Source organism: Aspergillus sydowii, assembly GCF_001890705.1.
Source record: "Aspergillus sydowii CBS 593.65 unplaced genomic scaffold ASPSYscaffold_10, whole genome shotgun sequence".
Classification (NCBI taxonomy): domain Eukaryota; kingdom Fungi; phylum Ascomycota; class Eurotiomycetes; order Eurotiales; family Aspergillaceae; genus Aspergillus; species Aspergillus sydowii.
Window position 1 is genome coordinate 650,419 of NW_024467868.1, and position 12,854 is coordinate 663,272.

The window sequence follows — 12,854 nt, forward strand, 5'->3', positions numbered from 1 at the left end:
TACTTTGGAACGGTTCATTTGTACCTTTTTAGCCTCTTTGGATCTTATATGCAGTGGCGGGATCGCTTCCATCGACAAGCCCTGAAATATTTTCGAGCTGTTGAGGAGTTGAAAAGACTAACCCATGAAAGCTTTGCCGAGTGGTCTTAACGACAAGTCCGCACAGCATCATCAACAGCGTCAATAAAATGATCAATGTTTTGAGGATTCAGACCTGACACCGAGACCCGTCCGTTTTCGGTCTATGACAAGCAAAAGTCATTCGGCGTTAGAAACAGAAGAAGCGCAGATATTCCGACCAGAAGAGGCTTACCATGTATATATGCCATTTATCCTTCAAATGCAGGATCTGAGGCCGGGACAGTCCTGTATAGCTGAACATTCCAATCTGAGTCGACAGAAAGTCCCATGAACCGGGCGTCCCCCTCGCCTGCAACTGCACCCTAACTGTCTCTCGCATGCCTGATAAGCGCGAGCTCATAACACGCAACTCACTCTGCCACTGAGAAAACAGCTGCTCATCATTCAAAACACAACTCGCAAGACGTGCCCCATACGCAGGCGGGTTCGAGATCTGGGCTCGTTGCAGGATAGAAAGCTGGGTAGCAACGCGGCTGCAAGTCGCCGATGCATCTTTCCCAGGGCCACATACGAGATGGAAAGCCCCGACTCGTTCCCCGTAAAGCCCGAGATTCTTGGCGAAGGACTGCGCAATGCAGCATTCCAGTCCCTGCTCCACGAAGTAGCGACAGGCCCATGCGTCGCGGGAGAGATCCCCGGATGCGAAGCCCTGGTATGCGCAGTCGAAGAAGGGGAAGTGGCCGCGGTTGCGTATGACCGAGGCGATTTGTTTCCATTCTTGTTGAGTTGGGTCTATACCTGTGGGGTTGTGGGCGCAGGTTTGGAGAACGACGATGGAGGCGCGCGGGGCGTTCTCTAGAGTATCTAGCATTGCAGTGACGTTGAGCCCTTTTGACGTCGGACAGTAGTAGGGGTAGGTCTCGACTTTGAATCCACACTGTGAGAGTATCTGGTGGTGGTTTGGCCATGTGGGATTCGAGATCAGCGCAATGGGCTTCTCTAATCCGGAGTGATGACGCGCGAGGAATTTGGCTCCGAGGTAGACTGCACCGGTCCCTGATACGGTTTGAAAGGAACAGACCTGTTGTTGTTTAGGAAAATTGTCTCTCCAGAGTCAAGATGGCATACTCACCCGCTTTTCACTGATGGCTGGACTGCCATCACCAAGAATAAGTTTCTGCGCCGCACTGAGAAACGAATCTAGGCCCCTGATGGGTAAATATTCGTGATTCGATTGAGGATCCTCATGCAGCATATTTTGAGCCTATAACAATATTTCGATCAAGGTCAGCCTGATCAATTTGGCTGTTGACCTCAACATGGGGATACCTTCTTGACTACCGGCAGAACCCATGGTTTTCCGGTCTCATCTCTGTAGGCGCCTATTCCCAGGTCTATTTTCCTAGCATCTTGATCCTCACGATACTCCCTCATCAGGCGATAGAGCGGATCTTCGGGGGCTGCGGGCACGCATGACAGGTTGATACAGCTCACTGGGTTATCAAGCATTGTGTCAAGTTGTCGAACAAAAAACCACCGAAACTAATGGGTCTTTACTTGGGAACAGCAAGTCCTTCCTCATGTATATATATATCTCTTTAAGCCTTTTAAGTATCCTCTACTCCCACGTGAAGTTGTTGGGGGTTTTCACCTCCGATCAATCGGCGACTGGATTTGTTGCAGGTATAATGTTCCCTAATTGGTTCGGTAACTGCACTCATTGCTCATTCGAATAAGGAAACCGCGGCACGGACGAATGTGAGGTGGTGGATCGTACCTTCCTGTTGGTATGGCTTTATTGCAGTCCATACATACAGAAGGCGCGACTGTCCATATACTAAAAGGGGAAGGCACAATGTAGGTCGGGCTCAGGGTTGTCCATCGCGTCTTCCAAAATAGCAGACATTATATTTATTTCGGAAGCTGCGATAATTGAAATGAAGAACTTGGAGAAAATCGTCCTCTTTGTTATCCTCTTCGGGGTGCAATATTGCTCAGGTGCAGTCACCAAGTCTAAACCTTGCTCAGTACCACTACTACCAGATGGATATAGGGCCCCATTCCTTAGGATAGGAATCACCAGTAACGACAACGCCAAACGACCTCGGTGGTGTTTCCACTGATAGTAGTGCAGCCGTAAAATGTAGCCAGACCGTCCTGGCCCGCTATACGCAGGGTCATTCCCCGGTCCCACGTCGGAGATGCCGCTTGCTTTACATTTTCGATCGCTGGACTGGTGCTCCTCGTCAGGGTTTGAGGTCGAGGGCCTCGAAAAGGGTAATTTCTTTTCTCCCGGTGAGAAAGTCCAAGCACCGAGCACCCTTGTCAAGGAGGACCGGACGTGGAAGCCTTTCCGAATTGTAGCTGGGGAGTCGGTGACCAAACAGGCTAACCAAAATGTTCCTAGCAAGGAGAGAAATCCTCGAGGAGGCCAGGGCCGTGACCATGACTCGGCCAACTGACGCTATTCACACCGGCCAGAGTGACCAAGGGCCACGGTGACATGGAGGACTCTGGGCGCTGTCTTGGCCGCCTTAGGGCTCTGTCTAGCGTCCACGGCAGGGCCAGAGTTTGCCTATAGAAGAAGCAACAACGCAGATCCCAGCTTTCCATTCGTCTGGTTTCAGGCCTCGAGCCCATCCGCCAAGTTCCAAGTTAAATTGTCCAGAGGTCCCATTGGATGGGTATATCCGCGATCACAAGATGGGCCCTTTCGATCTTTGCAGCCCTGGGGAGTGGGGAGCGGCTCTCCTCAGATCGATACCATTGCGACGGTGAGCTGGAAACCTGAAGCATTATTATGTCTTGGCCTTTTATAGCTCATTTAGGTATAATGCCCCAAGATGATAAAAGCTGGCGTCTCGACCACATTTCCTGGAGCTGATTGCACTTTATTCAGTAAGCCAGACACCATGACACTGACCCTCAGATTAATAGCTGCCCTGTGGCTCCTTCTCTGCACCTCCCTTATTCACGCAGAAATCGAGTATCCCACAACTATCGGAGTAGACATCATTTATCCACGTCCGGAAGCAAGAGCCCGCGATAATTGGCTCCCCGTTGTCTTCGTCATCCAAAATGCCGAAGCAGCATACTTCCACGGGTTTACCATGAGATGGCTTCTATACCCGGAAACCGGAGGCGACTTCGAATACATCCAGACCTATACTACATCTAATTTCGAAAAGTTCCATTACGGAATGCTTGATTCCGACACGGCAATCGTGGTTGGCGCCAACAGCAACACCGCTACTGTTGATCCGGGGAGATATAATTTCACCTGGGAGTTCTCTATGGTTCCGTGTACCGTTAGCGGCAGTCTAATAACAATCGAATCTGGGACAGTTGTTTCGTCGGGCTCATTCTTTATCGACGTCGCTTCTGGCGACGCGGGCAATGTCGGCGATTTGGAGGACTGGATCGACAAGTGTCCTGAAGTTGGTCCGCAGGTTACAATTGCGGAATCGGTTCTTTCGAGCTGTCCGGTTATTGCAGAGAATGGCGGGGGGCGTTCTGGGAAGCGGCAAATGTGCGATACGTTGCTGTTGGATGCAGAGCAGCGAGGGTGTCTCCATTCTTACTTTTCTGGTCTTGCTGACAACGGGCGTGAGTATGCCCAGGATAATGGGACCGTTTCATGCCAGTCTGGGTTTGATGTCTTGCCGATGGAGTGGGGCAATCCTGGTTTTGAAGTATCAACCACTTCTTCTTCTTCGTCTACTACTTCTACAACCAAGAGCTCCTCTACGACAACGGATATTTCCACCACGGATAATTCAGCCCCAACGGAAGACGTTGACGAGGCTGCTCCGACTGTTACTGAATCTACGGACAGTGGTAATGGGCAGTCTGACGATGATGAGTCTGTTTCACCTATACATCTGCCCGGTTTGACTACGCTTGGGGGCTGTATGGCGGTTGGTTTTATATTGCTAGGTTTCATGTAATCTACTCGAGGCCAATCAACCACATAGGATATAATAGTCCGAGAGCATCGTTTTTAATGCATGGCTCTATCCGGGTCTCGATAGATTGCTATACCCTATACAATCCTGGGGTTCTACGTTGCTATTTGCCACACAAGTCGAAGGCCAGATTCTTCCATATCAATAACAGTGCAGCCTTGGTTGATCAGGGAACCACGCGAAGGATTAGATCCTCGGGGTTTCTTGCGTGGTACTCACCGCTCCAACTGAAAAAGCCATTCGTGCCCGGGCGCAAATAGTTCATGTATCTATCTCCCTCCAGGAAGCTCTGGTTGTAAGCCGTCAGAGTGCTAAGCGGTGCCGGTACTCCCATTCTAGGGTCGGCCGCGTCCAGCGTCCGGAGGGCTCTGCCTGGAGAACGCATTATCGGGCCAGCTGCAGCAGTTCTAATCTGCTTGTTGGTGATCAAGTGCCACTTTGGATCGTTGAGCTCCAGGCCAGCCCCAAGGTCCACCCATTTGGTAATGACGATTGCCTTGGTGTTTGTCTCCAACTGGCGAAGCTCGATAGTGAAGTCGATCCAGCAGGTTGGGCAGCATCTGAGGCCCCTCGGTGTAGGATCCCTCCGCCAGCCTTTTCGATTCAGGGTATGCACCATATACTGCCGCACGTCGTTGGAGCTTAGGAATTTGTGGGCACAGATTGCCAAACGGCCGACGTCTACTGTGATGCCCAATTGGCCGATGGACTCGCGGTTGCCACGGTAAACAACCCATTGTTGGATCTGAAGGATTAGGGTCCTGTGGCCTCTGTCCAGGATGCAGGGGTAGGCGTCGACGGAGAGCAGGGTGGTAACAAAGCGATCGTGCCTCCAGTTTAGCACCTCCGTATATCACAAGGACGGCACTGTAACACGGGTGGTGGTACCACGATAATAGTGTTTCATCGCGATCAAAAGGTGATTAAGCCTAAAGTTATACCTTGTTGGCGCGCAATGCGCCTCGAATAGATGTCCCATCGGTTCAAACGTCTCTTCGCGGAATCCATTGGCCAAACTGCCTCTGCACCAGTCTCCGCCTGTAATCCACGACCCTGGCGGGAATACTAAGACAGTCTTGTGCAGCTTTGCGCAATAGTGGCAGCAGTACTGATCCGGAAGGCCGCCTGCTATCTGCGTCAGGGCGGCGACATTGATAGCTTTATTCCCCAGCAGCCAGTGGGTATCTATGCTGTTGAAAAGATAGTGGCTGCAGAGGCTGAGGCAAACGATATCAGACGGTCTTAGCAAATCCGTGACGCTCATGAGGAGTTCAGGCGGCAGTGACTCCAGTCTGGACGGTGCAGTTGGCGGCCCTGCTTCCGCGATGTGCTGTGATTGCATGCTTTTAGCTGCCCGGTTTTGTAGTCTCAATGATCTTCTCCATCCCTGTTGTCCTTTCGGTCTCGCTGGTGCATTGCCTCTTGCTGCTCCCCTTCCTCTTCCTCTTGGGGCTCCTCTTCCTCTAGCTGGTCCTCTGCCCCTTGGTGAACCTTTCCTACCCCGTGTCCTATTCGGTCTCGCGGATCCCTGTCTCTCGGGTCCCTGTCCTGATGACGTCGCTCTTGGTCCAAATGAGCCTCTTTCTCTCAATGGCGATGCCGATTCCGAATCGTTCACCTGCACGCTTCCTCTTTTCGCTGCACCCCTTCGAGATGGCCGCCTGCGAGAACCCATTTTGCAGACTGTTTTCTGTTGGAATAGCTGTGCAGGGACAAATGATGGGTGAGGAAAAGTATCAAGCAACCTATATACATTTCAACCAGGTCTGTGATGCTAGTGAATTCCTCCATCATCGGGTCTGTGAATAGAGTAGAGTTTTCTCATATACAATATTGCCAAGGTCCAGACCATCGATCAAGCCTATTCCCTTTGTAAGTGCAGGCAGCGCTCGAGTATGTAATTGGGAAAGTGAATATAGTGGCTGCAAACACTTTCTCAGCATGGTGATTTATAGCCCATAATTCAATATAAAAGTGAATTTTTTCGGAAACATATTCCTCGATTTGAACCTTGTCTGTAACTTTGATATTAACAAAAAAAACTGTCAACGAAGTCGAATTGAGAAGCATAGGTGTACAGAATAAAGTCTCACGCTTGTAAGATTATCAGATAGTTTCGACACAATATTCTCCCATCTGCCGTTGTTATGCATGTTGAGACTCACAGGGTAGTCAAAATCCACACCTCGTCTCATGAGATGATATTTTATCCATTTTCATCTTTCAATAATCCTTCATCTTCAAGTAGAATTGCTTAATTTGTTTCACTTACCCGACTCAGTCAGAGATATATATAGTTGCAGAGTTTCTCAAATACTTTTCTTTGGATGACTTTCATATGGACTTGACCAGTTCTTTTACGAGACATCAGTTTAGGTACTTCACAGTATAATTCACAGTCTATCTACTCTGCTTGTATTCTAAGTGTTGCTCAGGACGTTACTTGACGCTGTTGCCTTGCTGCCTGAACGGTCACGCGGCGGCCTACCCAAAACAGAAGCGGTGAAATGAAATCCAAGCGGCGACCGCCCGTATTCTGCCGCGGTCTGCATCCGGAGAGCCAGCCTCAAAGCTGAGACAAACAGCCAATTCAACCCAATTCCCTCTCAACAACGCGCTCTTGATGCTGCCTCGACCCTAAAACAAGTTCCCACGCCCTTACAAACCCAACAACCCCACACAACCCCGGTCGGTCCGTCCCCTCCCTCCCCCAATTGCGCACGGAGAAAGTCCCGCCCGGAGACTAATCGTTCTGGCGCCGCTCCCAGATCCCCCCGATCACGATGCGCACGCACGATGACTTCATGCGCGATCTCGCAGACAGCAGCAGCACAACTGCCGACGCCATGGAGCAACACGCTGCAGAAGCAGAAGAAGAATATGACCGCCGCAAGAAAACCCGCATGGTGCACCCCTCCGCCTCGATATGCCGCGACTGGATGATTGTGTCCGGGAACTGCCACTACGCGCGCGACAAGGCCTCATTCGCCACATATGCGCCCGTGAACATCATGGTCAAGAGCAATACCTTCAATCCGCATGACGAGAAGCTAGTCGCGGGCGTGGGGAGCGTCCATCTGCCCGTGCGGAGGGGCCCCAATGACCCCAGCACGCATGTCCTTGTCCTGGAGGGTGTCTTGCATATTCCCGAGGCGATCTGCAATGGGTTTAACCCGTTATTGGTGGGGAGTAGTATGTCCTGCCATCGGGACTACTGGGAGGGTGCGGATGCGCGGGGGACGCCCATGTGGTTTGGACTGCCGTTTGCTGGGTTGGGCAGGCTGGTGCTTGCCGGGGGGTTGGAGGGGGAGTCGGATTTGATTGAGGGGAGGCCGTATACGCTGAGTTTGTATATTAGTCCGGAAGAGAAGGAGGCGATTATGAGCCAAGCGATGAATTCATGAGCGGTGCTATGTATATTATGGGTTATTGATGTATGATTGGTTCTGGTTACTATGGTTGGAGTTAGGGCTGCGTTTGCCTGCGGTGGTAAAAGTTGCATTTCGGCATTTACAAGAACATATTACAAATGGCAGCCATCCCAGGTGTGAAATTCAGACTATTCGTGTCAGGGAGTCATCTTCCACGTTGTAGTTGGTTGGCTGGATTAGGGCTTAGTATAGCGGATATTTCGGTACAGACACCACAACAACAACCATCAGATGGTCCAGTCGAAAAACTGCACAATGCAGGTCCGCTGCATCTTTCGTCCCTGCCAGACTGATTCGGGCAGTCAGCCGGCGCACTGACACACTGACACTGCCATGCCAGCAGCCAGAGCAATGTGATGAAACCGATTCCCCGCACAAGCCAATCCAGCCAAGCCTCTATATAATCTAAGACTCTTAGTGCCCTGACAGCCTGCTCGAGTGGACGGGTTAAAGGATTCGCTCCCTCACCAAGAAAGGCATTCATCGACACTTCTCCCCCTCCTACTACGTACAGAGCCCACCTTGCCGTTTGGCCTCTGTTTCGCGTGGCTCCCCGGATTTCGCCACAGGATACGAGATCCATACTGCAGAACCTTCGCTTGACCGAATCTTATTCCTGGCCCAGGCCAATGCAATTGAGTCTGCCTTCCCCTGCATGGTAGCTTTTGGTAATAAAACCCAACCGCAGCCATTACCCCTTTAGTGACGGAGATGATGTTGGAAATTTGGAGTCTGAGCCACAGCTGGACACTCTTTGTCTGGCATGCATTTTGAGACTAGGCTCTGAAACTAAATCCAGCAGGATGGCCAGGAGCAGCGTGCATCCTTGTCCTAGACTCCCCTCGGAGATAGATCCCTGCAATCCTGGCACCTAGCCAGTCCTCCAGGGTAGTTTCGTCCCGATTTCCCTGATTTACCCTATATATCCGGTTGACATCCCTCCCTCCCTCCCCTCCTGTTCCCTACTAGATCATGATCATCGAGTCAGTCACAGAGCGTGTTTGACTGCCATGCACCATGCAGTCGTTCGAGACTACCATCTCCAGCGATGGAGGTAAACGCGTGTTCGGCGTCAGTAATGCGGCCTTGCACATAGCGACTCTGCGGGCTAAGCCCCGGCTTCTCACGAAGCGGATGATGAAGGTAATTCCTGCTTGCCTACCTGCCTGTCTGCAACCGTCGCTGACTCTTCCAACGGGAATAGCTGTACTGGTGCATCATGGTAGCAACGCTCAACTCCTGCATCAACGGATACGATGGCTCCCTGATGGGCTCGATCAACAGCTATCGCCAGTACCGCGAGTATTTCGGCTTCGATGTCGACGACGGAACGCCGACAACGGGTATTGTGTATGCGATTTATACCATTGGAAACATTGTAGGATCGTTCTTCGCTGGGCCGTTTACTGATTTCCAAGGTACCGCGCACATTTCGGTCCTTATATACTACGTTAAAGGCTAACGAGCTACCTAGGCCGCCGCGTGGGCATGGCCATTGGCGCATTATGGATTATAATCGGAACAATCGTCCAAGCAACCTGCACAAACCTGGGCGGGTTCATGGCCGGGAGATTCATCCTTGGCTTTGGCGTCGCAACCTCAGCGACTGCTGGTCCTGCCTATGTCTCGGAGATGGCACACCCTGCCTACCGCGGCGTGATGACGGGGTTATACAACGTCCTGTGGTTTGGAGGCGGGATTCCAGGGACGTTCATCCCATGGCGAACGAGCTTCATTGAGGGGACGCAGAGCTGGCGCATACCCGTCTGGCTGCAAATGTTTTTCTCGGGATTGGTGTTGCTGCTCTGCTTTACGATTCCAGAGGTAAATAATTATACTGTCGTCTCTCTCAAAGTAGGGGTAGTGATATAGTGGTCTAACGAGTACAGAGCCCCCGGTGGCTGATATCGTGCAACCGCCATGAAGCGGCCATCCGCGTGCTCGCCGAATACCACGGCGAAGGCGATAGGGACTCTCCGCTGGTCCGCCTCGAATATCGCGAGATGGTGGAGGATATTTCCAATGTCGGCTCGGATAAGCGCTGGTGGGACTACCGCGAGCTCTTCAACAGTCGCGAGGTGCGCTATCGCTCGATGCTTGTCGTTTTCATGGGTATGACCATCTAGCCCTCTGCTTCTATCTACTCCACATCCAGCTAATAGGCCTTATATAGCCTTCTTCGGCCAATGGTCCGGCAACGGCCCAGTGTCCTACTACTACCCGCAAATGCTGCAAGGCGCCGGGATCACCTCAAACAACACGAGACTCCTCCTGCAGGGCCTGCAGAACGTCGTCCAATTCAGCGGCGCCATTTTCGGCGCTCTAATGACAGACCGCGTCGGACGCAGGCCTCAGCTCCTGTTCTCGACACTGATCATGGTCTTCCTGTTCGCGATCATCACGGGGCTCAATGCCACGAATGTCACGGATGGGCCAGACGGCAGCGTCGTTGCGAAAAGCGGGATGACGGCGCGCGCGCAGATCGCGATGATTTTTGTCTTTGGGTTTGTGTATTCCGCTGGCTGGACGCCGAACCAGGCGATGTATCCGGTGGAGTGTTTGAGGTATGAAAGTCGCGCGAAGGGGATGGGGATGAGTAATGTATGTCTGTCTGGTCTACCTCTTAAGAGGGTTACTTTTATCTGGGATATATTGTATTGTGCTAACCAGAATTGCTTGACAGTTCTTTATAAACATCGCCTCTTTCTACAATACGTTTGTGACAGGAATCGCATTCACACGCGCCCGGTGGAAATACTACTTCCTGTTCATCTGCTGGGACACACTCGAGGTGGCCGTTATTTACTTCCTCTTCGTAGAGACGAGCAAGCGGACCCTCGAGGAGCTGACTGTGATCTTCCAGCAGCCCAGCCCCGTAAAAGCAAGTCTGGACAAAGAGGAAATATTTGTTTCGGGGGATGATATTGTTGAGGTTCGGCGATGGTGAAAATTGTCGTATTCATATTGTGGTTTGCCAATTAGCAATTCATTCCAAGTAGCTCTTAATGAGAATGAAAACGAATTTCGTATGTTGTAATAGGAGCTTTGACTCTTATTGTAATGATTGCTCAATGCATTGCTTCTTTGGGAATGCAGTATATCGTGCCTTTTCCACGACTCGAAGTATACTCCCTGAAGACCGGTCATTTCTGATCAGTCACTTATGATAAAGATGGACCGGGACGGCCCGCATATGACTGTTTCACATTCATTGTAGACTGGCCATAAGTTGCCATGGCTGGGAGACTGGACCTGGTGGTGGGAGGTCTGACTCAAGCAGAGGTTGACGTCAATGTTTAGACATTACAACGCCTAGCTCTTGACTTTCAGCCTGCAGCTCCCCCACTGCCTCGCTGCTGCCCATAGGTATCCCGGGGCACACCAATTTGTTAATCGGCGAGAGTACCAAGGCTAAACTGGAGTTTATTCGTCGGCAGTTTGAGGGAGAAGTGCGCTGGTCCAGATGGTGCGAAACTTGGAGGTACAGACTGCAACAGTAAAGCAATTTCATCCATCTTCAGAATCGCCGTCCGATACTACTAATGAGTCGACCGTCACTTCGAGTCATATCGCACATTAGCTGTAAACGCAATCTCAACGTCGGTGAATCGGAAACCGGGGGATCTTCCGAGGACAACCATGTTGGCCAGGATAGCTAAGATGTTTTAGCGTAGTTCTGATAGACATAATTAACAGAGGACTCACATTGGAAGAACCCGTCCATATCCAGTGTCCACGATACCTGCTCTGCATCCTCACTCCGCGTTGTATTTGGGCCATTCTTGTCAAGTACACCCTTCTCTTTCAGATGCCCGATCACATCACGACAATCAAGCCACATCCCATCTAGCCCGGCGAGCCTCAACAGTTCCTGCCTGTCAATTGACGATATATCCTGGTCAGAACACAGGCTAGCCACTGTCCCTAGCACACGTCGAGGGAGACGCATGTGCTCGGGATAGACAGGCCTCCCATCTTTAACCTCTGGATAATGCGTTCCTGCACCACCGATGCAATAAAACGGTAGAGCGGGAAACTCGAGAGGTTCGTCCGCATTTGAACGTACAAGACAGAATAGGTAGCGGCCCATCTTCTCCTTGTACTTGACGCAGGGAACCAGCCGAAAGACGCGGTAGAATTCCGCCGGGTCGGAGCGCGGGTCGCTGAATAGGCGGTATATGTGCTCGAGACAGTATCGCTGGAGCATTCTGGAGGGATCTCGTTCTTGGAAGCTGTAGGTGTGGCTTGAGATGCCGGAGAGGGGCCAATAGACTTGATTCTTTTGTGGTAGACTAGGTTCGGGGATGAGCTTTTGGGTATCGGTTAGAAGTATTTCGCAGTCTGTGTCGTCACGGCGATTCACTATATAACCGAATGAAGATGGGTTTCTCGAATTCGTCCTGGTAGGAATGGTGGTGGGAAGGTCTAGATTCTTGGGCGATTGATTCTTAATACCGGTTGTCACCCGTTTCGCATAGGCAACAGTGACGTCCAGATGCTCGAAGAGTTGCGGATGGGTAACATGTAGATCCGAGTCGACGGCCATGTCATGGAAGTCGGCGATTGAGTCGGATAGACGGGTCATGGTCTTCTCGAGCTCTGCGAGACGGGTCTCCATGTTCCGGTACATGGCATCTTTCTTATGCCGGTACGTGCGCTGCGCATATCGGATTTGTGCGCGGCGGTCCTGCGACGACGTTAATACAGTATGTTCAATTATTATTGAACTAGAGTACAAACCATGCGCGATGTGTCGGCGTCGGGTGCCATTCTTGGCCGACCGCGCTTCTTGCTGACATCGGGAGGAGAGCTACCCCTGGGCAGATGCAGAGCCCTGCCGACGCGGGTCTGGTCGCCTGGAAGGAAGCAGCGGGCTGATAAGGTTTGAGAGAGATTGTCGGGCATGATGGAGGTGGAGATGCAGAGAAGGAGAACTGGAGAAGTCCGGAGCACGAAGTGGGTTTAAAGCAGCCGCAGATCCTCGGCCCAACTCTGATATTCTAATCAGCTCGGCAGTTCCCCACCAATCACATACGGTGCTGCATAGAATGTTGAGAAGTATCTGCGTAAAGTATGACGAGAAAAATCCTGGTCTTTCCTATTGTCAGCATTACTCCGTATATCGAGTATCCTATTCGTAGTGGAGTGTCGATCAGAGTCAACCGACAATCATCAAGGGTGAGATAACGAACTTTAGTCTGTATCTTTTCTGATAAGGAATACCCAATAACAGCCCCAATGCACCGTGGCCCGTAAGATAGTGGATATGCATCCTAAAATCCCCGGTGGTTTGTCTGGATAGTGGTAGAACAATGGGGAAGACTGGTCATTATGCTCTTTGTCACAGGGAAGCTGCCATATATACCTCACGGTCTGG

At 51.3% G+C, this 12,854-nt stretch overlaps 7 protein-coding genes across 7 annotated transcripts; 3 read left to right on the top strand and 4 right to left on the bottom strand.

Moving 5' to 3' along the window:
* Window positions 1-12: 12 nt before the first annotated feature.
* Window positions 13-1,456, bottom strand: ASPSYDRAFT_48330 (uncharacterized protein). Its single transcript, XM_040847605.1, has 3 exons — window positions 1,214-1,456; window positions 314-1,162; window positions 13-242 (listed from the first exon to the last, which is right to left on the bottom strand). The coding sequence occupies exons 1-3, from the start codon at window positions 1,334-1,336 to the stop codon at window positions 147-149; spliced, it is 1,068 nt and encodes a 355-aa protein (XP_040699865.1). The 5' UTR covers window positions 1,337-1,456; the 3' UTR covers window positions 13-146.
* On the bottom strand, window positions 1,382-1,621 carry ASPSYDRAFT_48333 (uncharacterized protein). The gene has a single exon (XM_040847606.1). It carries the CDS (start codon window positions 1,588-1,590, stop codon window positions 1,396-1,398), a length of 195 nt encoding a protein of 64 aa, XP_040699866.1. The 5' UTR covers window positions 1,591-1,621; the 3' UTR covers window positions 1,382-1,395.
* Window positions 1,622-2,993: 1,372 nt separating this feature from the next.
* ASPSYDRAFT_92252 (uncharacterized protein) lies at window positions 2,994-4,028 on the top strand (the record flags this gene model as incomplete). Its single annotated transcript, XM_040852639.1, has 1 exon — window positions 2,994-4,028. The coding sequence occupies one exon, from the start codon at window positions 2,994-2,996 to the stop codon at window positions 4,026-4,028; it is 1,035 nt and encodes a 344-aa protein (XP_040699867.1).
* A 184-nt stretch (window positions 4,029-4,212) lies between these two features.
* Window positions 4,213-5,388, bottom strand: ASPSYDRAFT_92253 (uncharacterized protein; the record flags this gene model as incomplete). Its single annotated transcript, XM_040852640.1, has 2 exons — window positions 4,213-4,876; window positions 4,988-5,388. The coding sequence occupies 2 exons, from the start codon at window positions 5,386-5,388 to the stop codon at window positions 4,213-4,215; spliced, it is 1,065 nt and encodes a 354-aa protein (XP_040699868.1).
* Window positions 5,389-6,650: 1,262 nt separating this feature from the next.
* Window positions 6,651-7,619, top strand: ASPSYDRAFT_48337 (uncharacterized protein). The gene is made up of 2 exons (XM_040847607.1): window positions 6,651-6,738; window positions 6,815-7,619. The coding sequence occupies exon 2, from the start codon at window positions 6,830-6,832 to the stop codon at window positions 7,448-7,450; it is 621 nt and encodes a 206-aa protein (XP_040699869.1). The 5' UTR covers window positions 6,651-6,738; window positions 6,815-6,829; the 3' UTR covers window positions 7,451-7,619.
* An 875-nt stretch (window positions 7,620-8,494) lies between these two features.
* ASPSYDRAFT_1158487 (putative MFS lactose permease) lies at window positions 8,495-10,888 on the top strand (the record flags this gene model as incomplete). Its single annotated transcript, XM_040840043.1, has 6 exons — window positions 8,495-8,620; window positions 8,682-8,895; window positions 8,952-9,301; window positions 9,367-9,589; window positions 9,633-10,078; window positions 10,161-10,888. The coding sequence occupies 6 exons, from the start codon at window positions 8,495-8,497 to the stop codon at window positions 10,422-10,424; spliced, it is 1,623 nt and encodes a 540-aa protein (XP_040699870.1). The 3' UTR covers window positions 10,425-10,888.
* A 143-nt stretch (window positions 10,889-11,031) lies between these two features.
* Window positions 11,032-12,382, bottom strand: ASPSYDRAFT_92256 (bZIP transcription factor; the record flags this gene model as incomplete). The annotated part of the gene is made up of 3 exons (XM_040852641.1): window positions 11,032-11,132; window positions 11,183-12,164; window positions 12,218-12,382. The coding sequence occupies 3 exons, from the start codon at window positions 12,380-12,382 to the stop codon at window positions 11,032-11,034; spliced, it is 1,248 nt and encodes a 415-aa protein (XP_040699871.1).
* Between the last annotated feature and the right edge of the window lie 472 nt (window positions 12,383-12,854).

Bases quoted from the DNA above. Each gene is read 5' to 3' on its own strand.
- ASPSYDRAFT_48333 (XM_040847606.1), bottom strand. From the start codon at position 1,590: ATGCTTGATAACCCAGTGAGCTGTATCAACCTGTCATGCGTGCCCGCA.
- ASPSYDRAFT_48330 (XM_040847605.1), bottom strand. From the start codon at position 1,336: ATGCTGCATGAGGATCCTCAATCGAATCACGAATATTTACCCATCAGG. The intron at 1,163-1,213 runs GTGAGTATGCCA...AAACAACAACAG, and splicing joins CAGCCATCAGTGAAAAGCGG to GTCTGTTCCTTTCAAACCGT. The intron at 243-313 runs GTAAGCCTCTTC...TGCTTGTCATAG, and splicing joins ATAAATGGCATATATACATG to ACCGAAAACGGACGGGTCTC.
- ASPSYDRAFT_48337 (XM_040847607.1), top strand. From the start codon at position 6,830: ATGCGCACGCACGATGACTTCATGCGCGATCTCGCAGACAGCAGCAGC.